The sequence below is a fragment of the Tinamus guttatus genome, unplaced genomic scaffold (genome assembly GCF_059628265.1).
Source record: "Tinamus guttatus ecotype Peru unplaced genomic scaffold, ASM5962826v1 Tinamus_guttatus_pri_ptg000434l, whole genome shotgun sequence".
In the NCBI taxonomy this organism is placed as follows: domain Eukaryota; kingdom Metazoa; phylum Chordata; class Aves; order Tinamiformes; family Tinamidae; genus Tinamus; species Tinamus guttatus.
The window spans coordinates 2,524,409-2,549,674 of record NW_028288968.1 but is presented as its reverse complement, the minus strand read 5'-3'; the positions used below and the strand labels follow the sequence as shown (position 1 = coordinate 2,549,674).

The window sequence follows — 25,266 nt, the reverse complement described above, 5'->3', positions numbered from 1 at the left end:
TTCTCTGCAAGTGCCTCTCTGGGCTGCTAGCACCACGTTGCAATTGAGAGCATCATGCTCATGCGAATTTGCCTTTGCACTGCTAAGGAAATCTCATCCTGGCAGAGAGGTGCAGAGCCCTGGACTCGGACAGAGTTGGTGGACAGCTCCACATCTGCAAGGGAATCTTTGTAAGGAAGTTTTGGTTAAACACCTATGCCTGTTTTGGCTAGGCCCTGATATTTTTTTTCTTTTTTTTTCTGACTGCAGAAGAGTTTGGGAGTGGGGGTGACATTAATGCCTTGCCTGGTGTTTAACCCACTGTGTGTCTGTGTGTTGCAGGGTCTATCCTCAAGGCTTGATGAGGAGTCCCTCAGCTCCGCAAAAGGACTCACCATGGTAATGCAGCCTTGGTTCTTCCTAAGTGCATGGACACCGTCTCTTTAGGGAGTGGGGTTAATATCCAAAAAGCTCCTTCATGAGGCTGCAGGACATAAACTGACCTGCTAACTTTATATTGTGTGCAAGTTTTCATGAGATTCTGCTTTCAGCTTTTCTTAGTAAGTTCTAAAGTTCCGGGTATGTCATAAAGCCCCCAGTGGAACTGCGTGCAGAGGAGTGAAAATTCCGCACAAATACGGAGGTTCCAGAATTTCTGATGACTGTCCAGATGGCCTGGTGATGGTTGCACCTTAAGAACGAAGAGATCCTGGTAGTAACTTGGCTCTGTGAGAGCCCTGCCTCTACAAGCTGAAGAAAAGCTGCGTTCCCTTCAACATCACACACTTGTGGTTGCCCAATAAATCCATAAGAAATCCCAGGGCACACAAGGGCTTCTGAAGCACTAGGCTCGAGTAGTCCATTGGCTTCCCACATTTTAGGAATCTGTTCTCTAGGCAATGCTGGAGTGAGAGCTGTGTGGGTTCCTGGAGCATACTGCTGCTCCGGTTAATGAAAGAAAGGAAGTGGAGACCTAGCAGGCAGGAGGGGGAAAAAGTCAGTTGTTGACATAATCAAGAACATTCAAAGCGTGGAGGTTGAATGTGTGTGTTACAGAGGATCAGCGATAGCAGAAGAGGCAGCTTTAGGTCAAAGATGTTCCCTTGTTCTCGCTGCAGGCTTATGCCAGCAGCTTGTACTTGTGTGCGTAAAAAGCATCTTTTTATTTTGAAAGACTGCTGTCCTCTGTACAGTTCAAAGCACCGCCGGGAACCTAGCTGTGCTTTCCAAATCTGTTGGTGACCCTGGTGGCAGTGCATAAACAAGGAGTTTGATTCAGGAGGCTGGCTGAAAAAAACAAAGTCTTTGAAAATAAACATCTCCTCTGCAGAGTGTGCACATTCACTATTCAACAATTAAGATCTGTAAGACGGCTTGTTACCCTATCTATGTCTGTATCTGGTATCTTTTATTTTTGCACTAAAGACTACTGAGCTATAAAGAGACTCTTTAGAACGGATACAGTTAAAAATACACTGATGTGCTGCCTCCCCTTTGTTTGTGCCCAGCTGATAGTTACACGTGACCTTTCTGACTGCATCTATCCTAATTCTTCCTGACGAAGAAGCCTGCTGATCTGTTTAATTAGCAGTGTGCAAAAAGGCAAATAACACATATGCATAAATTGGCTTGGTGTGTACTGAAAGTGCCCTTGGCACCCGACCGGAGATCAAATCTGTACCATAAAGACATGGGACTAACTGTTTCCATCACCATTGTCTCTCTGCAGGTAGCTAAAGGTAGCAAACCCAAGCGTGGCAAGGGCAAAGGCTCCAAAAAGAAAACCAAGAAGGTGGCGAAGGAAGTGGATATGCTCAGCCCCGCTGCGATGCTCAACGCCTACTATGTCTGCCACAACGCTCCTGCCTGCCTCGAGCTCCGAGGCTTTTCCTGGCCTGGCTCCCCCAAAAAGAAAGGGAAGAAAGGAAAATAGTCAGATGGCTGGAAAGGAAAGGATGCAACGAAAAAACAGGCTCCTCAGTGAAGACTTTTCTGAGGATTAGCCTCAAACTGACATCTCTAGTGGTTAGCTCAAATAATCTGCTGTTGTTGCTGCTGGGTCCATGCAAGGATGCTCTTACTATAGCACAAGAACAGAGTGACAAATGGCAAGTGACCACTTTGCCATCGTAGTTTCAGCCATGGAGCTCAGTTCTGTATGGAATAAATCATTACACCTCAGCTGTCGGAAGGGTTTGGAGCAGGTCTGATTCACGCCTGTTACTGCCATTCTCTTACGGGGGTCATGCTGTCCAGGAGGACGTGCTGCAGCTCCCATTCCTTTAGCCGGGATTGGTGGAACCTGAGCTTGGAAAACGCATCCTGTGGTAGGATGAGCACCAGAAGATGTAGTGTCTGCATCAGCACGGGCCTGAGTCACCCTGAGCTCCCTTGCTGGTCAGCCATGGTGACATCAGCCTCTGTGTGACAGCCCAGGGTTGCTTTGCTTGATTTCCTTTCTGTGAATGCAGTGAAGGCCTTGGAAAAGCATGAAGCAATGCGGCAGGTAAAGTAAATCTCCCAGATTCTCACTCCACACCAACTGCAGGGATGCAGTGGAGTGACTGGGGCAGGAGAACCTGTGTGCTGAACTGATGCTGGCTGTGGTAGGATGGCAGGGGAGAACCGAGGACAGGTGGAATCTTGGAAAAAAAGAGATGTGTGAAGAAAGAGCTTGCAGTGGTCTAGAGCTACTCTGGCGGAGGGCCCCTCGTTGTGTAGCGTGCCCCATAATAATAATGTGATTGACCTGAATGGATGAAAATCTGCAAGGCCTTCTGCTGTGTCTCCAGCTTTTGAAGTGTTTCCTCTATGAAAAGGTCCTGACTAGGCAAAATCGGAGCTTTGTCACACTGCCTGCAGGCCCAGTACTGTCATTCCCAGGCCGCACCGCTGAATTTGTTTCACCTGCATGCCAGGAAAATCAGTGGGATCCCATTTTCCTGCTCATTTGCCCACAGTTGGCACGTGCTGCTGAAGCGGAGATGTCCCGTGCTGTACCGGTTTGCTGAGCGTGGTGCATAGACGTTTCTCACTCAGCATTTAAGTATATTTTTGCTTCCCTACCACCCACCAGGAAGTCTCTGGCCACACTGTAGACTTGCAGCTATTTCCTTCAAGTATTGAGCGTCTAAAGACAGAATTTGCTTTGTCTATATTTTATTTCTCAAGCTAATCAAAACACCAAACCCATCCCACTTGGTGTGATATATTTGCTAAGCACAGGTTTAAGATACAAGTATTTGGGAGCTTCGGAAAGAGCGCCCTTGTGGGCAGCTGCCTCCAGTGCGGCTGTCGGCCGTGTGTCGCACACAGTAGCAGCTGCTGCCATCTAATGTGCCTGCCCTAATTAAGCCAAACCCCTTACGTATGTGATAGACCGGAGCCGCAATGATTTCTGACCAAAGTTTAGTATGCAAAACTGACGGCAGCAAATATCCAAATATCATTGTATGCTTTCATCCCTCACTTCTTCGTGATGCAATTGAGCACACCAGCTAGTGAGCAGGTAAAAGTCTGTTTTGCCTGAATCCCCCAGGAAGCTCTTGAGGGGGAACTGCAGGCTCAAGGGGGCTTTGCTTTCAGGCACGGTGCAGGGGATCTTCACAAGTTTGAGTGTGGGGTTAGGGCTTCCTTCGCTCGGCTGCTGCCTACGTGAGGTTAGCGCTTCCTGCAAGAAGCTGTTTAGCAAAACCAGGCTGTTAGCAGAGCATGGGGACACAGAACTGCTGTTGCACCATGCACGGGTGAGCTACGACTATATATATAAAGGATTTAAGCAATAGACACAACCTAACCACGTTTCAAATTCTATATAAGCGTCCCTTCTTCTATTTTTCTCTATTCAGCAATTCCATATTGCTCAGTATTTCTAGCACATTACTTTCAGGAAAGCTTCGCCTTAGGCCTAAATTTCTGATATCTTCTTAACTTATAAATGATTTAAATGTGATGTCTGTGTTTACCTGCATCTTGCTAAGATGGTAAATGGCATATATCCTTTTTTGTTTGTTTTTCATCTTGCATCAGAAATGCAGTGGTGTTAAAGAGAGATGCAGACTTTTTGGTCCTCCATAGTAAGTAATAATTACTATCTCTATAATAAAGAGGTTATTGTGGTGAACTTTCAAATAAAAGCTTTTATCCAAAAACAGTGTCAGCAGAAGAAATAATCTTTCTGGTAGGTTAACTGCTCGTCTCATTGCTCTTTTTTCACTGTCTTGGTTCTTTGCAGCTTTTTCAGAAGTTCTCCAGGCACAAAGATAGCCAGCTGATTCCACTTTCTCTGTGAAATGCTCCCCTCTCTCAAGCTTTCTGTTTATGTTAAAACAGGCACAAGTCCAACCCTTCTTCCTTTCACTAGGAGTTGTGGAAAACACCAGAAGGAAGAAAAGATTAGACCTTCCAGAGGTGGGTATTCTCTGAGACGTCTTGTCTAGCAATGCCAGGATACTTGGGAATATTCCAAGCCTTCCAGTTCTGCTTGCATGTAGGCATGTTAATAAGTTGGCAGTAGTTTTCTGCTTTTTAAAAATCATTATTATTTGTTAAATTATGTAAGTTTTCTGAAGAAAAAGTACAGTGAATTAGCACTTGATTTTCACAGATACTTTAGATGATCCCCACAGAGGAAGCTCACAGGGGGAGCTTCTCCGCTCCAGACATCTGCAACCATATGTTAAAATCACAACAGAATCTTGGGAAGAAAGTAGCTTTTTCCTTATTTTTTTTTAGGTTTAGGCTGCACATAATTTTGTTAAAGGTAAGCAGTATTTAGTTCTTTCAAAATAAAACAGTCCTTTAAGTTTGCACTGTTCTAGCTTATTGCTGTATGACCTTAGGAGGAAGATAGTTGAAAGGATTTTTAATTTACACTCTGATCCTATATTCAGGATTAAGCTAGAGTAAACTGAGTGTGAAATCCTTGTGTTTTTTTTTATGCAAAAAATACTTTAAGAGATGGTTAGCATCACCATTTCTCCTGTCTTCTAGCTGTAATTTTCACTTAAAAGAGAAATTATAAAGCAAAATTGAAAAGTTCAGTAGAACACATGGCTAGAGTGGTTGCATGGGAGTGGCCATGAGTGTAAGTTATGAAAGCAAATGCACACTGAGATGTTAAACCAGAAGTATGGAAATAGTCAACACACCTGTAGGAGACTTCAGGTGGGCTCATTGCACCTGGGCATCCTGGGATCGAGAGAAACGGGCACGTGGGGCTGGACCAAGTGCACTACTTTTAGCCATTGACTTCAGGATAAATGTCCTAAAAGTAGGCACCTACATCATAGATGTTGCACTTGGCCAGATGAATTCCTTTCTTCTTGCCCACCAATTCAGACATAAAGGCAGTTGACAGGGCTGTTGCTGGACCAAAAAGTCCTATGATGCTTTTTCACATTCATGGCCAATGGCTCATTTCCATTTCTGGAAAAAAAAAAAAAATTATTTTCTTCCTTCCCATTGGGTTGGTGGATGTCCTACCACAGCACGTGATGTAGCACGTTTCACACGGAGCACACAGCTGCAAGCATTCGGATTGCTTCGCTGCCTAGCAGGAGTGATCTGGCTCCCTTCTTATTTACGGAATGTTGTCTGCGATGGCTGCTGTGAATTTCTTTCCATGGTTGTTCAAATCGTTATGTAGGTCAGCCGCGCTTCTTGAAAATGGGGGATGTTTATGCAGGCGGGGAATTCCTGTTCTGTGCCATATGTTTTTGATGATTCTGGGAATTTCCCACCCTTGATTTGAGATGGCTGTGGAGGAGGAAGTGGGAAAGCTTTGCATGAGTAAGAAGGATCCTTCCATCAGAGAAGGGAATTCCACTGGGAATATCTGCTTTCCTGTCTGCACTGTTTCACTGAGTAGTAAACAGATTTTAGCAAGCCCCAGACAGCAGAAGTCAAGGCTGGATCATGAGTGCTGTAGATGAATGATGTCACGTTCCCGTGTTCTTCATTTGAGCTTTTTGTGGAAAGTGAGTTATCTTACAACACGGTGATCAGCTTCCATCAACTGTAACAATCCCATCAAGACGTTGGATGTCTCACATCTGAGCTATTAAATAACCTCAGGTTCTCCATTACCACTTAGTAGACAGTGCCCTGAGCACTGAGCACTGCCCTGAGCCAACCAGTGGTCTTGTGTGCAAAAACATGTTGTATTTCCATAAAAAGGCTTCAGTCTCTGTCAGGCATTTTCTGGAAACTTCTGTGACAAAGCATGACAGGATGCAGTATTAGGGACTTCGGCTTAGTCCAAATACTTGTGAGCAGGAGGAACGCAGGGATGAAAATGGATCTGCAGCGGCAGAGGAACCGTTGTGGAGCTTCACTTTCAAATCAATTCTGTGCATCCTCTGGAACCAAAGGGAGCTCCCCAGCCCCCTCTTCTGGAATTAGGAGAAAGGGGGAACACAGCCTTAAAAAAAGGTTTCATGCAAAAAGAAAGATATCTTCTGTAACCTTGAGCAAAAGCAAACAAACAAGATCCCCCAACAGAAAATCCCCAACATAAGAACCCAGTGCTTGCCACGGTGTTCGAGTCATCTGAAATGATGTGGCCTGAAACGAGGCCCTTGAAAGCAGGAGTCCTTCTTCTGTCACCTGTTTTGGCTCCTGAGATTCTTCCTCGGGAAGCTTGGCAATCCTGAAAACAGATAAAATATTTTGGAAGTACCTGATAATTGTAGATTGTCTTTTGGGAACTGTCCAAGGAGTAGCTCTGTTCCTTTGGATGTGTGTAGGGACTTTTGAGTACTTGTCCTTTTCTGTTGTCTTACACAAGGGGCTTGGATCATTTAATGATAATTACCAGAAATCAGAGTAGAATAAATAGGAAACATTTTGAGCTCTTGTAGTGGCGGCTGAAACTCTGCTTTTCTTACACTTCTCTACCTAGGATTGCACTTAGGGTCTGTACTTTCAATAGTTTGTATTTTTAACAGTCTGTACTTTTAATAGTTTGTGAGACTTGAGATTTGTGACCTCCTGGGTGCATCTCCAGTGAGCTCCTGGGTGTCTCCTCAAGTATCTTGTAATTGTCTGGGAACAACAGAAATCCCTGAATAAAGGACCGTAGGGGTGACAGAGCCGCAACAAGCGGTGCCTGTCCAGGTTCATGCAGCTCTCAGGCAGTTCCAGGACATGGTGATGCTAATTCTGAGCTTACCAATAGTCACAACCCGGAGCTGAGGGGACAAAACAGTCAGAGCTACTTGGGCTGACGGTGCTGGGCAATCCTTTGATCCAACACAGTTCTGCCCAAAAATGGGACCATCAAATCAGAGTGGAGCTGCTGCCATCTCCTGCTGGGGACTTCTCCCGGAATCCTCTGTCATTCCATGCCTGTGGATTTCAGCCACGTGATGGCGTAATGTGGAAAAGAGGAGCAGAAAACCGGCTGTTTGAACCTGCTCTAACCCCCTGCCTTTCTGCTACAGCAGCAGATAGACCTAGGCCAGCTGCTCATCTGAACTGCTCCTGGTGAAGGTGGCCCCAATCCCACCTGTCCCAGGAGCATGTTCAGTAGTTCACCAATGTCACAGTGACAGACAAAACAGAAAACTTTTTTTTTTTTTATGCACAGCCTAAGCTACAAATTAATTTTATTTTCCTGTGGCTTCCTGTTATCGAACAAGGAAAACATGGGTCATTGCTGTTTTTATAATGATCTTTCATACAGTGGAATATTGTTGTCTTCCTTTCTATTAAACTCCTTTGTTTTGGATCATTAGGATAAGAATGTACAATACTTCCAGCCTTTTTTTTCCCTATGATACATCTCCAAACCTGTTATTGCTTTTGTTTTGCTGTGCTCCATAATGGGGCTGCTTCACCAGCACAAGGTGACAATTAACACCTTTGAAGTGCAATTTTTATTCTCCTCACATGTTGCTACAAGGGAGAGCCATAAAACTGAGATGCCTGGGATTAAACTGCCCTAGATTTAAAAGTCTGTAATGTAAGCAACAGCATCTGGAAGGCTAGGTTATCGAATTCATAAAGTCAGTGGAGTTTAGGATGTAATTCTTCTGATCACATATACAGAAGGAATTCAGAAAAACATGAATTGTGCCCTGATTCCATTCATTATAGGGGAAAAAAAAAAGTCTTGTTCACATGCAGAAAACCACATCTAGTGAGATCTGTTCTGCGCTCTGTGATATATATTTTACTGAAGAAGAAAATTCAGGTTTAATATGAAAATAGAAATGTAAGTTCTTCATAAAATGATGGGTCCAAAGAGACTGATATAGTCAGGACTTGGAATTCCTAAGGTATTTGGATTGAAGGCCATAAAAATGGATATCAGAAAACTTGAAAACTCCTGCAACTCTCTTATCTTGGACAAGAAGGTAGAATATTAGCTGCAGAGAAAACATGCTGCTGAGAGAAGACACAAAAACTGTTATTTTTGGCTCAGTGCAATGGTCTTCTCAGTCTCTAAAGAGTCAATCACATTTTCTGCAGCTCAAAAGAAGACTGAAAATCCCAGAATTAATTCTTTAGCTGATGCCACTACCAGCCTAAGACACTGATCTGAAGTGGGGACTCCAGGAATTCAAAGACTTCAAAACCTGGGTGAGTTCAGAGCTTCCTCACTCCTTGCTTCATTTTGGATTGCCTAGACAGAACGTGGCCTCTGAAGAGTTTTAAGAACAGGTTTCCTAGGGCAAAGTTGGGTATAACTGATCCTACCTCGGAGCAGTGGAGTAGGCTGGATGAGCACGGGCTTGGACATTTTAAAAGTAACTGGTTCTCTGTATCCCGTTGTTTCACTGCCGTCAAAATTTCTACCTTGAAGCAGTCTTGAAAACAACGTTTGTAAGATTTGAGCTTCCTCTTTTTGGAAGGCCTGCGAAACAAGCCCTTACCACCTACATTTTTCTCTAAAGAACCACAAAGTATTTCAGCCACAGGACACTTTGCAGGAGAACACGCGGCTGGACGTGGTGCAGATACATACACCCGTGTTTTGGATGCAGCATGACGCACGTCCAAGATCTAAGGAGGCTCCTGCGGATTTATCAGACAGTGTTCCACGGTTTTATAATTATTTTCCAAACGGACAACAGAACAGTTTGAAAGACGCAGACTTTCCCCAAGCCCTAGGAGCATCTTTGGAGCATGCAGCAATGCGTGCTGTGCTGTTACAGGCCACCAACCCAATGCCAAGCAATCCCCAGCAGGCTAAAAGCGAGTTATTGATGTGACCCTCCTTCACCTTGCTACTCTCCTCCTCCCATGGCTGTTATTTTGTGCAAACAGCTACGAAGAGAATGATATAAAGATGAACGTGAGCTGAAACAGCACTGTAAAGGTCTGTGTGAGATTTTCTAATATTTTGCTAGAAAGAAGCAACACGGCCAGTGCCCATCAGGCGTGCTGGTTCAGAGAACAAAAATACAGCCCAATTTCAGCACACTGAGCTGCGGGGGAGCAGAGCAGAGCTCGACAGTTCCTCGAAGAGGAAGCGCGGTCGTCCTGGGCTTATCACTCCTGCCCAGATGTAAACTCAGCCCTTCTCGCTCCCGCTGGCGAGGACCGAGTGTCACTGCTGCGCAGCCCGGGTGAGATCGTCTCCAGTAATGAAGAAAAGCAAACCATACACACCCAGCTCAGCGCAGGCGCTCTCCTCACCGCTCAGGGAATTTATTTCCCTAAGAAAAGTGGGTGAGACCTGAGGAAGCATCTTGCAAAGACAGACCAGCCCTGCAGCCCTCTGCAACAGGCCCTGCAGCAGCGCGTTATTCACCAGCGCTATAAACTGAGCTCGTGGTAGGAGGAGGGACTGGGACTATCCAGCACTTCCAGCAGCAGCACAGTCCCCACGCAGGACAAGCCTTTGCATGGAAATTAGATCCCCGAGTCGCAAGTTGGCCAATCCTGACCTAAAATGTGCTTTAAAAATAAGAATCCTCACTAATGTATTTAAAAATAAGCTTTAGGCAGAATGTTGGGGCCAGGGAGGAGATGCCTTCCTCGCAAAGTTCCTGCTCATTTCTTCCCTTTTAGCTGTCTTGTCTTATTCTCTCCACTGCAGCAGAGGAAAATAATAAGGTAAAAACACCCGTAACAGGTAAAGCTGCTGCCTGGACTATTGCTGGGTACAAGGTGCATTGCTGCAGGATTCAGCCCCTGAGGGAGAGGGAAGGGATTGGAGCCTCTTGGCTGCTACAGGAGAATATCAGATGTGCTCCAACCTGGCTGTTCTGAGCCGCATAGATCTGCTGTACTGCACATTACTGAACAACCCATTTTGCCAAGGCTTCTGTACTAACAGCAATGGATGTATTTTCTTTTTCTCTCCCTGAAAAAGAGGGACAGAAGGAAAAAGCCCAACAGCTGTGTCTGTAGTCTTTCCCTACAGTCTGCAGCATATGTGCTAAAAAACTGCTCCGTTACTTCTGCTAACTCATCAGGGTGTTTTGTTGGCAGCACAGCGGGTGAATCAGTTGCTTTTCTCTTCTCTAAGCTCACGATGAATAAAAACTCTATATGAAAAAAACCCATGGACTTTTTCTCTCCTGATGCAGGATGCCAAGAGGCTGGGATCCCACCTTGTAACACTCACACGCGCAGGCATCTTAAAAAGGGCCACGAGGCAGCAGATGTTTTAACTACGAGGCAGCCAGGACATCGTGTGGGGAAAAAGCCCTGGAAGAGAAGCACTGCCAGGAACGTGTCTTCCCCTGCAGGACCATGTGCAGCTCCAGCACTTCCAGCAAGCCGGAGACAACCTTCCCACATAAATCCAGCAAGATAACAGACTTTCCGCTCTTGTAACATCAGCAAACAAGCAAGAGTCGACGTGTTTAGGAAGTCTAAGAAGTCCTAATGCTGGGGCAGTATCTCCAAAACGGCTTTTGGGGAACTCTCCCTCTCTCCACATTAGCTTTGCAGATGGGAAGAAAATGCTGGATTGACCCAATCTGTCTATTTTAAGCAGGGGAAATGTGTGGATGTCCAGGCTTTCAAGGAGGAAGAGTCTTAGGTTGTTCCCACTGGATACTGTGGCGCTCTGGGCACATCCCAAGTGCATGTCCACGGAGGGTCCTGCGTGCACATTTCTCTTGTTTACCCAACTATGGGCACTCTGAGAGGTGGGAAAACGAGCCCGGGTGCCAGCGCCGGCGGCAGCAGCGGCCTCGCCCGGCTGCATTTTCATGTGTTCACCTGCCCATTCCACAGCGATTAGCAACACGCGGCCACAGGAATGGGCAGCTGGACCCGGAGCCGTCAGGTCAGCCAGCCCTGTCCTCGAGGCAGCAGCAACTCCACCGACAGCATTCCTGAGCGGCAGGCGTCCAAGCTGTTCCCAAAACCTCCAGCGGGGGCGATTCCAGAGCCTCTCTCCGCTTCTCCACGAAAAAAACAAAAAATAATAAAAAAAAGGTAGTTGTGTTCCATTCCACTGAGCAGACAACGTTATCTTGATATTTCTCTATTAAAAATATATATATAAAACTCACAGGGTGCATGTAAGACGCATCCTTTTTCACAGCGACTGGTTCTACCCACTCCAAGGAAAGCTGTAAAATCTGGATAGTGGATAACAGTATAATGACAGAAATTGTCTGTTGTACAAGGATATCCTCATGGAAGAGGCAGCAGTTGGTATGCCAGTGTTCAGGAATAAAACAGATGCCATAAAGAATAAAATACCATTACTATCCATCCTCATGGACTCTGGGAGTGACACAGGTTTGCCACAGCTTGCTGCCTTTGGTGAACCTATTTGCTTCGGACTTTTGGGGTGTTTTAGTAGCCATTTTTGCTGCATCTGCCATGCCATAACTGTGGAGGGGAAACACCTTAAATTTGAGCACTTTGGTTCATCAGATTTCAAGCTCCTTCTGAAGACTCGGGTCATCATAAAGAGATGTTTATACCTCCTTTTATTCTTTCCCTCATCTCCTTTCCGTCCTCCATGGCGTCACTGAAACCACATGTGGGTTCAGGGCCACCTTTGAACGCCAACACCTTCTGCCAGGGCAAGGCCGCGATGCTGTGGGATGTCCCTGAGCGCCAACGCGAGATTTTTTTTTTTTTTTTGATGGTTTTTGTTTGTTTTCCTGAATCCCTTCTTTCAAATCCCCAATTCCGAAATAGCCTGGGCAACGCCGGGCAGTCGGCAAACTGCGTTGGGAAGCACGGCCCAGCTGCAGCCAGGAGAATAAAAGGTGTTTTAGGGGGCTCTGATTCCTGTGGCCTCAAAAACCGCTGTGAGAGCGTGGGCAGAGGCCAGGCAGGCCCTGCTAGGGGATTCCATGGGTATCCATCCCACGGGATCCCCTCCCGGCGCCGCCGCCTCCGCTTCCCGCCGAAACCCCCTTCGCACCTCAGCGCCGCGAGGCGGGCGGGCCGCGACCTCCCCAAGATGGCGCCGCCCTGCCCTCCCTTCCCGCGCTTTCCCCGCGCCCCTTCCCCAGCGCCAGCCGCGGCTCCGCCATCTCCTCAACAACACGGCGCGTCCCGCTCCTTCCCCCCGCACAACGCACGGCGGCGGCGGCGGCGGCCCCGCTCCGTGCCGGCCCCGGCGGCGCCGCGCGGCGCGCTCGCCCTTCTCGCCATGGCGGCGGCGCCGCGCTGTGACGCCATGCGTCCTCCCCCCCTCCCCCGCTCCTCACCCTCCCCCCCCCGCCCGCCGGCCTCCTCCCGCCGCCGCTGCCGCCGCCGCTGCCGCCGCCGCTCCCCGCCTCTCCCGCTCGCCATTGCGGCGGCTCAGGGCGAGCGGCGCCGCGTCCCCGCTCCGCTCCGTCCCCGGCCGCCGCCCGGCACGGGCTCCACGGCGCAGGCCCGCCGCAGCGCAGCCGCTCTGAGGTGAGTGTCCTACCGCGCAATCTCCCAGCTCCTCCAGCCCCGGCGCAGCCGCAGCAACGCGGGGGCCCCCGCCGGCCGCGCAGGCACCCCCGAGCCGCCGCCCGCGCCCGCGCTAGGCCGCGCTAGGCCCCGCCGCCGCGCAGCGCCGCGAACCGCCCGCCGGGAGCCGCCGAACCGGGGCCCTGCGCCGGGGACGGCGCCGGCACCGAGGCCCGGGCCGAGCGGGCCGCGCCGGGCGGCCGGGCCGGGATGGCGCTTCGGGGAAGTCCGGGAGCAGGCGCGGCCGCGGCGGCCGGTGCCGCGCGCCTTGCCGCGTCTTGGCGTGTTGCGCGTAGTTTAATTTGATCCTTTTTTCCTTAATTTCGTCTCTTTACGTGATTTTTATTTTTATTTGCTTTCTATTTTATTTTATTTGTATCGTGTGTCTATTTTATTTTGCCTTATTTTTCTGTATTCTTTATTTTTCACTCTGCTCTTTATTCTATCCTATATTTTATTATTCTATATTATTCTGTATTCTATCCTATATTATTCTGTATTCTATCCTATATTATTCTGTATTCTATCCTATATTATTCTGTATTCTATTCTCTATTATTCTATTCTATATTATTCCATATTATTCCATTCTACAATTTATTTCTCTACATTTTATTCTATATTTTCTTATTCTATTGCACATTTCATTATTCTGTATATTATCTCACTCCATTCCTTATTATTCTATTCTCTATGTAATAATTATGCCGTTCTTTATTCTCGTTTTCCCCCATTTTATTTTACCCTATCCTTTATTTTCCCGTTTTATTCTTTATTGTTTTACCCTATCTCGTGTTCCATTTTCATTTTACCTCGTTTTACTTTATTCCGTGTTTTACTCTGCCCTGTTGCCTATTTCGTTTTTATTTATCTCGCTTTACCCGCGCTCGCCGCCGGCGGAGGAGGCAGCTGGGCACCCAGGCCAGCCCCGACGCTGCCCCTTTGCAAAGAGGGGAATTGAGCAGCCGCTGCTGGGCGGAAACAGGCTTGAATCTGCCGGATTTTGTTGATTTATTTATATTTATTCTTGCGATGCCTCCCCAAAACGGGGGGACCGGCCCCGTCTCTTTGTTCTGCTTTACGGAGGGCCGAGCCGGGCGCCGGGGAGGATGCGGTTCGGAGGCAGCTCCCGGCTGCTCCGGGCGCTTTTCCCCGCTCCGGGAGCCGCTGTTCCCGGCGGGTTGTTCGGAGCCGCCGCGGTGACGTCCCCGGTGTCGCTGTCCAGCCGCCCGTGGGGTTTTTCCCCCCTGGAATTTCTCCTGCAGCAGCGAGGGCTGCACCTTGGCTCCCGCTCCAGCTGCACCGCAGCGGCTCCCCTTTTAAACCCGTTGTATTGATTTTTATGTATTTATTTATTTTATTTTAAGCGCTTGATACTTGGAAAACAGACTAGAGAGGAATTGGTTGTCGATTTTAATCGAGGCGATATCTCCGGCAAGATTAGGGGCAACGTTATTTATTTATTTATGCATTTTCGGAGCGCGCGGGAGGAGCGTGATGAAGATGCTAACTTTGGAGAGGTCGGGGTTACCCGAGCGCTTCCTTCAGGCTTGTAACATTGCTGAGCTTCGCAGTGGAGCATCTAGTGAAATGGTCTTGTGTGCTGCTGTAATTTGTACATATATTTATTGTTTTGGGGAGGTTTTTTTTTTATAAAAGGAGATTTGGTGTCATTTACGTCCAGGCTTCGTGTGTGCTGTAAATCCCGCGAGCAGGGACCCTCCGCACCCGCTTTGTGCAGCTCATTTTCCACGTGCGTGTCTGCACATGAGGTTTGTAAAACTTCCCTCGTGGGCGCTCGGCTCGTGGAGCTGCTCTCCGGGTCCTCCTGGTGATTTTTTCGGGTGGTTTTTGGCTTGGGGTAGCGAAAACGCCGCTTTTTTTTGTCAAGTCGAAAGCCTCGTTGTGGCCCGACCGCGCTGGCGCGACACGTTGGTTATCCGCGCGGTTCGCGCTATGGATGTGCGGGCTGTGACATCCAAGCGGTTTGCTGGAATAGCGCATCCCAATCCCAGGAATAAGCTCTCCCGACACCACCCTGCGTCCCCGGCAAGGAGGACGCACCGTGTGGAGCTGCTCCGCCGGGATAAAGCGACGGATAAAGCAAGGCCGCTGCTCTGGGGTGAGACCGGCCGCACGGGCGTTTTCTGCACTGCATTAACACCCTGGGATTGTCCCAGCATTCCCGGATAACGGCCCCATGAGCCAGCCTTGCAGATGTCAGCTTTTGGATTTGGGGTCTTTCGCCACGAGGACTGCTGAAGTGGTGGGATTTTATCATTTTTCTGTCGCTCAGGAGCTGGAATCGTGTTTTTTTACGCTTAAACCAGTTCCGCCTTGGGCTGAGCTCAAGCCTGGAAGTTTTCAGCCCCATCCGTGAAAATCACGACCACAAATCCTGGGCCGGCAGCGCCAGGGCTGCCCTTGATGTTGAATTCTGCTTCTAGGCTAAGTTATGTCAAACTTGGGCGCCGCGTGGTGCTCCGTGAACGCTCCCATCGCTGCCCAAGGGAGGTTTCCAAGCAGCCTCTCCATCCCATAAAGTCCTTGGGAATTCCTACCTTATCCTCCCGTGATCCGGAAAGGAGACTGGATCTTGTGGGAAAGCCAGTGAGGTCTGCAAGGCCCCTGCATCCCTCTACAGGAAAATTGGATTTAGGCTCCTCTTCATGAGATCGCTGTGTGCTGTCAGTAGGAATTGGGTAGTGTTGGGGATTTTTCCAGTGCAAGAAGCGTGGTGGAATTTCACCCTGGATCTCCTTTCTGCTATTTTTCCAAAGTAGCTCCCTAAGTAAAAGAAACGTAATTATTAATTTTTTTTTCTCTTGTATTACCCAGGGACTGCGTTATTCAATAAAATATTGTTTTAAAATACACTGGTTGGTCTTGGTAAATACCTTGCACCTCGTAGCAGCGATACTGCCCTTGCTGTGTAAGTTAGGGCTATATCAGGAAGATGGAAAACGGTGCCGAGGTGGCACTGGAGCGACTGGATGTGTCACCATCCTGCTCCTAGAGGCAGTTTCTCCTCCTGACAGGCAGAAAGCAGCGAGTGGAGGTCCCGTTTGCAACGTGTGGGTGTCCTGATGTAGCTTGGTGCTTTGGGAGCGATGGAAAATCACTTTTTTCTCCTGTAAGAAAGATGGAGATGTGCAAAGATGCTTGCAGAATGTGCCTTGCAAGAGGGCATCGGCTCTATAGGGTTAAGTGCAGCCTTTCCTGGTCTTTCTGCCACGTTTTCTCAGAGATCTTGCTGCTTTTGGTGGGTAAAGGAGCGTGGTTTTGTGCTGGACTGTAAATACAGGCCAAGGAGCAGAGGCCGTCAGGGGGCAATTGCTCTCCTCAGCGCTGGCCTTGGCCCTTTACTGCTTTATCCACCCTGTTTTTTGGGGTTCCAGTTCCCTTCCGTCCCTGCGTGTGAGGGAAACCTGGGTGCTGTTTTACCCCTTTGCTCTTGGTGCAGTCTGTGTGGCCTGTAAATAATAATAAATACATGGTAGAGATTGGCTCGATCGGTGGCAACTCCGAGGCGAGGTCGGCGTTTTCGATACCATTACAAAAATCACCTGATTTTGGATGTCTAAGTGGAAAACAGGATGGCATATTTTAATTCATTGCTTCTTGCTTGAAATTGCTTGAGGCTTCTGCCTTTCCAGCCTCCTGCTGCTGCTTCAGCAGCTGCTCTCTCAGTCCTTAAACTCCCAATATTCCTCTCAAAGGAAGCAGCTCCCTTACTTTTTTCCCTAGAAAGAGCTAGGAGATTCCAAACTCCTTCCAGATTCTTTTGGGCTGCAGTTGGGATTTTTTCAGGTTCATTGTTTCTCCATCGTGAGTATTCCTGCAGGTAAATCAGCAGTTGGGTTTCTGGCCTGGGAAGTAGATGGCGTGATACTTATTATTTTTAAGCATTCCAACCTGTGGTGGTTGTAACACTTAAACCTTTATAACCAGCAGCAGACGCAGATGGAGGCGCTGGTGAAGAAATATGGAAGAGTTCGGTCCAAAGTAGGAAAAGCAGCAGCAAATAAAACAGTATTTGTCCTAATTTTGGTGCACCATGGTGTCATGTCACAGGAACGTACCCGGCTCTTTGCTTTGAGGAGGGAGAGAGATTCCAGGGCTGAGTTTCCAGTGGTTTTTTGGAGGAGCTTTTCTCCTCGTCCGCACTTTTCCGCAGGCTGCTGTGGGCTCCATCCACATCCTTCCCTTCTTCCCCAATTTCAGGTGCTGGGGAAGACTGTGCCCTTAATAGCACTGACCTGAGCCACCTTCCAGGTGGCTGGAAAAACTCAATCCTTAAGATTAAGGAGAATCCCCAAACGGTGCCAAATCCTAGTCTGCCTTTCCCATGGGAATGCCGAGACGATGACTGGTGGCAGGGGCTGTCTAGAGAGCTGGGAATGCTCCGTTCCTCCTCTTAAACAGCTTTAGAAAAGAAAACAAGCTTCTGTAGAGCAAGATCTGGAAAACAAATGTCACTGCTTATGCTCTCCCTTAAGGTTTTTAAGGGGTTTTTTCTTTTTTTCCTGAAAACAGATTGGCCTGGAATGTGGATCTGTTTGTATGTGAATAAAGGGTGAAGAAATTGAAAGAATAAAAGCATAGGAGTCTAGAGGGAAGAAGAGAGCCCTTTTTTTACCCTCACACTTCTAAAAATGCATTTCTTTTACATGTATCTTTACAGCTCCCTATTTTTTTATATATATATAATATATATATCTATATATTTCATCATTGCTTATTCCACTGCACATTTTCAGGCCCGGTTAAGGTAGTACCGCACCTTGAAACCAGGTGGGATGATAGTGGAGCACCTCATCCTCTGAAGGGACCGTGCTGTCCTAAGCATCCCACCAAAGGACCCTCCAATGGCCATGGGCCTGGCCTACTGTTTTAGGGTGGAAGTCAGATATTTAATATATATTTAGGGCTGAAATGTGACTTTATCATGCGTGGGTCTCGTTGAACCCACGTGGTGGGAGCAGCAGGTTTCAGTGGGTCTCACTGTGCTGGATGTTCAGGTGACTTCAGCTCTCCAAGTCCTGGCCACCATGCACAAAACTGCCACCCTCTCCCTTAAATCCCTCCTCAAAACACCCTTCCATTCTGTTTTCCTGCGGTATTCCAGCATAGCCGCTAATCCCCTCCCTCTCTCTCCATAAAAGAGGATTATAAATGGGAACGTTCGCACTAACATTCAGCAAGCAGGGGCTGCGCTCCGTCTTTTGGGCAGCAATCCCGTTGGGAAGGGCCGTTCCCGTGCACAGCACCGGGGGGTCGGCATCGGCACGCAGCAGCTCTCCCCACACTGGGGTTTACGGGGTTGGTAATCCCAAAACGAGCCCTTTGCCCGTTAATTAAAACCTGCATCAATCGGGGGCGGCCAACTGGCTTTGCGCCGTTAAAAACGGCTTTCAGGCTGTGTCGTTCCAAGGAAAATAGTCTGGGATTGGGATTTCTGTGCGGTTCCATAACGTAAAATGAAGGAATGTGCGTGTTCACCAAGTGTTACCCTGAGCGCCAAGTGCAGGGGGTCAACCTGCCAAAAAAGGGATTGCAAATTGCATCGGGCGTTAAGAAATCGGCACCCAGGTTTCCTGGCGATGGCTCCTGCTGGAAACCGAAGCCATAAGCAGCATTTCTGCTTGCCGATGGATCGGTGGAAAATAGTATTTATTTCTTTTTCAGGCGATATTTGGGCGAAGCGCTTCCCGCGGTGCTGATGTACTTAGTGCTTTACACGAGACGCTGCTGGAAAGAGCGCAGTAATAAAGGTTTTCTTGGATTTGTTTGCTAGAGCAAAGTCGCTTTCTTTTCTTTTTAAGCCTTTCCGTGCCCAGGCAGGTTGCAGAGGGAAATGCCCCCATCGGAATTAAGGGGATCCCCGTGCCAAGAGCCTGTACAGGAGGTCGCTGCGGGTCCAGAGCTGTTTCCTTCCAGTTCTCTTGGCATCCGAATCGTGGCATCTTTGCCGACACGTGGCAACTATCCGTATGCTTGAAATAAGATTTGTTAACTTAAATCTTGGTGGCAGAGGTGTAAACTAATGTGTCTCCTCTTGCCCGTGCCACGGGTCTTGCCGCTCACATCAGGTAATGTCTCAAGTCCCAGAAAGTCCTGTCTAAAACCACCTGCAGCTTCCAGAGCGGCATAAACTTCCCTGGAAAAAGGAGTGCGGCTGAGGGCAGCAAGCTCTCTCCACAATTAAGGACAGGACTTTTTCTACAGCCAGGGAAAAATAGGATTTTTTGGCTTAAATGAGTGTTTTAAATGAGATAAGATCTGAATTAATCATGTCCCTGATTAATGGCATTGCTTCTTTATCAAAGCTGCAATAGGCATTGCCTCAAGGCGCATTTCTACACAGGAAACGCTGCGTCTCTGCTGAAGGCAGAAATGAGAAATGCTTTAGTCCATGTCGTGGGAAGAGCTAAATCTTTACTATCCAAGTGGATTTGGAGCTTTCTGTTAGCAGGAACGTGAATACCTCTTTCCTTCCCCTCCACTAGGAAAAAGCAGTGGAAAGGTCGGGATTTCACGTGTTTGCATCCAGCGTGGTAGAGGGGATGGAGCTGATGCCTCCCTATGAGGCTGGGCCACATTCTCATAGACCATTTCATGAGCTGTCAAAAAGGGGACGTGTATCTGGCTTTTGTAATCTGAGGATAGCTGCAAATACCACAAGATTAACATGGTTTGATGAATATCCATGGTCTAAGTCCCGGGTGCCAGTTGTCCAGGTGAAAATCATGTGTCCTCTCTTGGTTTGCGCTCCTGGATGAAGTTAATTATTCATGGATAGTGTAAGCATAGAAATACATTGATCAGGAGCTAACTGTAGCAGTAAGTATGCACTTGCTTAAAAAATACATGGAGGGATTTGTGCCAGAACAGTAAAAAGCAGTGGCAGACAATTTCAAACGCAATGCAGCCCTGCTAAAGCAGGATTTTTATTATACGAGTTAGTGGTGAATGATTAATGTCTGCCTGGATCCGTTTTTATTCATGAGTTGTGTCGTGCTGTCTTTGCAGGGAGTTGGGAATTCATCTAGCCTTGCAGTTGGAAATAGCTTTTTAAATAAAACCACCTTCCGCGCTAAGTGGATAAGAGCTGCTTTTTAATCTGATTTAACACAGGGAGCGTGAAAGGGAGCGGAGTGACAAATTCCTGCGCATCACCACGGCTGCATGGGCCAAGGTATTTGGGATTCCTCCCGCTTGGGAGCCGACCCCGATGCCGCCGTGGCCGGGCTCTTGCAGATGCAAAGTCGCTGCCTTTGCGCTTAAATCTGCCTTATCTGCTGCAGCGAGAACCACCAAGCCTCGGGAGCGGACGGGGTACGGCCTCCCTCCAAAACCACGCCGAGCAGGCGCCCAAAACCCACTGCAGAGGTTTCCTAGCAGAGGCGCCGGGATAAGAGGCTGGAAAACCGCTGGAAAGCTGCAGGAAGGGCTCCAGGCGGCGGCTCCGCGCCCGCCAAGCCCTTGCACAAGAGTTAAGATCACAGGAGCCCCGGTGATTAACTCCACAAAAGCCTCCGAGAACAAAAGTGCCACTGTGAGGTGGGTTGTTTCATGCAAAGCAAATGACTTATTTACAGTGGAGGCTTGAAGCCATTAAGTGCACATTGCGCCCCAGATGCTCGGCAGCTTGGCTAAAGAGTCAAAGGCAGGCAGGAGGTGTTAGACTTTCTCTTTTTTCCTTTATTTTGCTTATTTTTTTAATTAAGCCCTCCGCGGAGGGAGTGATATTTTATTGAAATGCGAGGAGGGTGACCAGCTTGAATACGGAGGTAGATTTTTATATATTTACTCGTTTACTGATTTATTTTTAAAGCTGGTCTCAGGTTTTTGTAGTGCCGGAGGATGTAGGTGCTGGGTTTCCATTTCCACTTTTTCTCACTGCCTCCCGCAGCATCTGACACCCCATCCCACCCAAATTCTCAATCTTTTCAGCAATTCCAGGCTGATTCTTCAGAGAGCGCTCGGTGGGTCACGTAATCAAGTCTTTCTCCTTGGTCTTATTGCTGGGAAGAGAAGGGAATCAACCTGAGCAGTCTGAAATGAGGACAAGGGAAGGTACCCCAAGCCAAAAGGTCCGTGTGCCTGTTAAACTGAGGAACTGCTGGCACCGAACCCTTACAAATGGGTTCTGAAGAAAATGCGTGTCTGCTAATCCTCTGTCTTTCCTCCTGTGCCGTTTCTAAGTCCTTTTTTTGTGTCACTTCCAAAAGGAGACCTGCCCTTTGGCTGCTGGAGAGCTCCTGGCTGCTGCTTGAGCATCGCTGCCTTGTAGCTTGGGAGGAGGTTGCTCCGTTATTCCCTGAATCCACAGAAGATTCCGCAGCAGCTCCCGGAGCGGCCCATCTGCCCAAGGGTCTCTCCACTCGTTGTGTCCCCCGTCCTGTGGGTCTTGCAGGCAAAAGGGGGAGCAGGTCTTGGCCAGAGCCCTCCCAACACCCCGTGCCCAGCCCTTCTGCCTCGGTTTCGTTTGGATAACACATTTTTTTGGAGCTTTTTAAAGATTATTCGAGCTGCTGGAGGAGATAGACCCCACAGTCGTTCAGTTTATTGCTAACCGGAGCCGGATTGCAGGGGATTAAGGCGTTGCGTTGGGTGAGCAGTAAAAAACGGAGAGAAGGAGAGAATCGAGACGGCCCCTCCTGCGCCGAGAGCGTCTCGGCGGGCAGCGACTTCCCCTCGCCGCGTCGGAAGCGAAACCACTTCTGGGCTCGAGAGGATAAAAATAAGTTCAGGGCCTTCCTTTCGGTTCAGCTCCCCTTAATGCTGTCGGGAGGGTCCGATCTGCTTCGCTCCTCCGTGTTCTTCCAGCGATGCCGCTGCCTCAAGGAGCCTCCGACGCAGCCAGGAAACGACCGTGTTGCATGACGAGAGGGACTTTACGCTCTTATATATTTTTAAAGCATTTTAGGTAACTATAAAAATCCTTCTGGCTGTCAGCCAGGGCTTTGGGGCTGAGCTCCAGCCACCAGCAAGCGTCTCCTCTGGCTTTGTCATACCGAAGGGTTTCCTAGACCCGTTCTGGCTTAGACCCAGACTACACGTCTGAGTATTTTCTATTTCAAAATGGGGGCGCTTTGCGAAATAAAATGTTGGTTGGCTGGTGACTTTCCAACCCGAAACGTGAGGCCCAGTAGCTCCGTAGCCCACCCGCTGCCAGTTTTATTTATAAAAACATCGTTTTTAGTTGCATCAAGTGCCTCCAGCTATAGCTGCTGTAGATATATTGTTAAAGAGTTGTCTGGAAACGCTCGCTTGATGCGACCGCTGCCCCTTGAGCTCAGCGGGTTCTGAGGGGAACTAGCCCCCAGACCCATCAGTTGTCTTGCATCTTGTTTCCTACTGAGCTAAAAGGTTAACGGGCTTTGTCAGTTCAGTTCCGATAGTCTTTTTACATGGATAAATACATTTATTTTAGTGGAAAGCACTTACAGTTGCATTGCTCCATTGAGGGAAGGCAGCAACTTACTCCTGGAGACCACGAGCGATGACTGGGGACAGGTCCGCCCTGCAGAGCTCTTCCATCACGGTTCAGCTTGTCATAATTCATCTTTCCCATTTTTCCACAGTGATGGCAAAACAATTCCTCAGAAGGAGGTTACTGTTGATTAGTTTCCAGCTAGTTTTCCGTTTGTTCTGGTACTTGGACACCTTAGTCCTGCCCCGGTTGGAGGTATTTGGGTTGCTGCTATTTCGGGAGGGTTCTGCTGTTACAGTCTGGCTTGCAAACAGGGCAGGACGACAACATCCACCTCCGTTAGCATTTAAGTGTCGGGGAACTGTGGCTGTGAACGCGGTTGAGCTTTAGCCATAAGCGCTGCCGGTCCGTGCTGTGCTCTCCAGCACCTCGGCTTCCTTCCCTAGCCAGGAGAGAGCCCCTTCGATCATAGAATCATCAAATCATAGAATGGTGAAGGTTGGAAGGGACCTCTAGGGATCATCCAGTCCAACCCCTGCACACACAGGGTCACCTAGAGCACGTGGCGCAGGACTGCGTCCAAGCGGGTTTGAAGATCTCCAGAGAAGGAGACTCCACAACCTCTCTGGGCAGCCTGTTCCAGTGCTCTGGCACCCTCACTGGGAAGGAATTTTTCCTTAAGTTCCTGTGGAACTTTTGGTGCTTCAGTTTGGGGCCATTTCCTCTAGCTCTGTCAGTGGCCACCACTGAAAAGAGGCCGGCCCCATCCTCCTCACTGCCTCCCTTGAGGTACTTCTAGACACTGCTCAGGTCCCCTCTCAGCCTTCTCTTCTCCAGCTGAACAGGCCCAGCTCCCTCAGCCTCTCCTCATAGGGCAGATGTTCCAGGCCCTTGATCAATGCATCCCTTTGGGATCTACATCACATTTACTCTCCCATTCCGTTTGGAAACATTCACCTAGGAGATTTCTTAGTGTTTTGCAGTGGGAATAACACCCGCGGAAGTGAGGATGTAGGAGGTGAGTCTGTTCCCTGTGTCTTCCTAAAAAAAAACCCCACTGCTCAAATGCCTGTGGTTCCCTTTGGCTTCCATCCTGCAAATTTAGAAGAGGCCAAAGTAACAGGTTGGCCTTGGTGCTTTCCAGTGAAGCTGGTTGATAATCTTGTGGGTTCCTTGGTGTTAAAAGCACGTGTAGTGTGGAAGAGAAATCAGCCATGGGTAGACGCAGGAAATGAAGGGACTCTTTAACCAAAACACAGAGTTTTGGTTAACCCGTGTCAACCCATGAGGTCTAAATGAGAAACCGGGTTGTTCTGGTCTCCCTCTTCAGCCAGCACTGGAGACTGGTGCTTCCAGAAGACTTAATTCATCTCAGGTCGGAATGGGCAGAACTGAGCGGGAGGAAATGCTTTGGGGCTGGTTTGGGGACTTTTGGGACAGTTCAGTAATGTTTTGGAAAGATCCGCCTGGATTTCTTTGGATTATTGCCTAAGAAACGATGCCGAAATGGCTGAATGGGGCTTGTTTGGCCCATTCCACGTCTCCTTTCAGGATCTTGGTCCCTCCTGCTACATCAGAGACGTCATCTCCTCCCTCAACATCGAAGCACTTGCTGCTGGTGCTGCAACAAGAAGCTTTCCTTAGCGCTATCCAGGGAATGTTTTTTCCCTCTGCATTTGAAGTGCAACGTTTTTAAATTATTATTATTTTCCTGCAGAAACAGGTACTCTTAAGTGTGGAAAAGGGTCCTATTTCGATGGCAAGACTCTTTAAAATCCTTGCCTCCCTATTCTCAGTATCTTGAAGCTGGATCTGCCTTTGGAAGAGTCCTTCTCAATGTCCGTAGCGTTCATTCCAACAAATTGCAGACTATTTGGAGACACGTGGAAGCAAACCTTTAGAAACCAGCTGGTGATAAAATATTCTGTAATATTTCAGTTGTTTGGTTTTTAAGGCAGAAATAAACACATCCAAATGCTAATGTCGTTCACCAACACCCAGCATCTCTCACCCCAGATGATTTTGTTCTCTTCCCTTCCTGTCGCTTGCAGCTGAAATACCAAATCTCTTTCCCATCTCTTCCCAATGGCTTTTTCCCCCCTTAGCCTTTACAGTGTGTCCCGTTTTCTGGTCCCTCAGCTGAAAATGCGACGTGGTGGAACATGAGCCGCGTCTCTCCCCCGTGACCAGGAGCACTCAGATGTGGGCATTTTCCTACCAGTTCTTCATTTCCTTATTGTGGAACTACAGGTTAATTGGCTCAAAAAACCACTCTTGGCCAAGCAGGACCTCTTGGTCGGGGTCTCAGTCTCATAGCTCCTGGCATCGTGTAGTTTGGTGCTGCGTTTTGTGGTCAGCACGAGCCTGTGGGCTGTTTTTCGGGTCACAGTTGTTGTCATTTCAGTTGTTTGCCAAGTGCCGTGTGTTTATGAGAGCGTGTGGATGACAACAGGAGTTGCACTTTTGAAATGCCCAACTGTACGTGATGGTGTTTCTTGTTGGAGTTCACGCCGACCTTGACTGTCCACGTGGGACCGCTGTGTCCCTCTGCATGTGCTTCCAGCTCCCTCCCCTTAGAGACACAAGGAGATTTTCAGGAAAAATGTGAGTTTGCTGGGGGCGTTTTAGCATTCCCTGCAACCAGCCCTTTCCGTTCTGCTTTGGGGGGATTCTGGTTTCGAGTGGGTGCTGTTCCCCTCCGCCAGCTGGGAAGATACACCCCAAAAATCCCTGTTCATCCCCTGTCCTCTTCCCTCTGGATCCATTTTTGTTCCTGGAGCATCCAGCGCCCTACAGTTGGTGTGAGCTGCCGCTTTGCTCAGTGATTTGCCACCATGTGCCTTTGATAAATGCGCTTTCGGTAACATTTATGCTTAGATTATAACGATTTTGCTGATTTTTGGACTCTAAACAAGAAATGCAGCAAAAGCCTCAAAAACACAGCTTGCTGCCAGGGGTCTCCTGACCCTAATTTGTGTCCCGCG

General features: G+C 48.4%; 2 protein-coding genes and 1 long non-coding RNA gene across 4 annotated transcripts in view; all 3 read left to right on the top strand.

The window, feature by feature from the left end:
• The first annotated feature begins 80 nt into the window (after window positions 1-80).
• On the top strand, window positions 81-2,165 carry SMKR1 (small lysine rich protein 1). Its single transcript, XM_088531789.1, has 3 exons — window positions 81-170; window positions 322-378; window positions 1,709-2,165. The coding sequence occupies exons 2-3, from the start codon at window positions 376-378 to the stop codon at window positions 1,910-1,912; spliced, it is 207 nt and encodes a 68-aa protein (XP_088387915.1). The 5' UTR covers window positions 81-170; window positions 322-375; the 3' UTR covers window positions 1,913-2,165.
• Window positions 2,166-4,272: 2,107 nt separating this feature from the next.
• LOC148593187 (uncharacterized) lies at window positions 4,273-10,755 on the top strand. Its single transcript, XR_015913770.1, has 3 exons — window positions 4,273-4,389; window positions 8,452-8,562; window positions 10,518-10,755. It is a non-coding gene; the product is annotated as an uncharacterized LOC148593187 (long non-coding RNA).
• A 1,890-nt stretch (window positions 10,756-12,645) lies between these two features.
• The window catches only part of NRF1 (nuclear respiratory factor 1), a 45,287-nt gene continuing 32,666 nt past the window's right edge, over window positions 12,646-25,266 (top strand). The window contains exon 1 of one of the 2 annotated variants that reach the window (XM_088531822.1): window positions 12,646-12,804. The gene's annotated coding sequence lies outside the window, so the exon portion shown is untranslated. The remainder of the gene's footprint in view (window positions 12,805-25,266) is intronic. The other variant, XM_088531821.1, reaches the window with a different exon arrangement.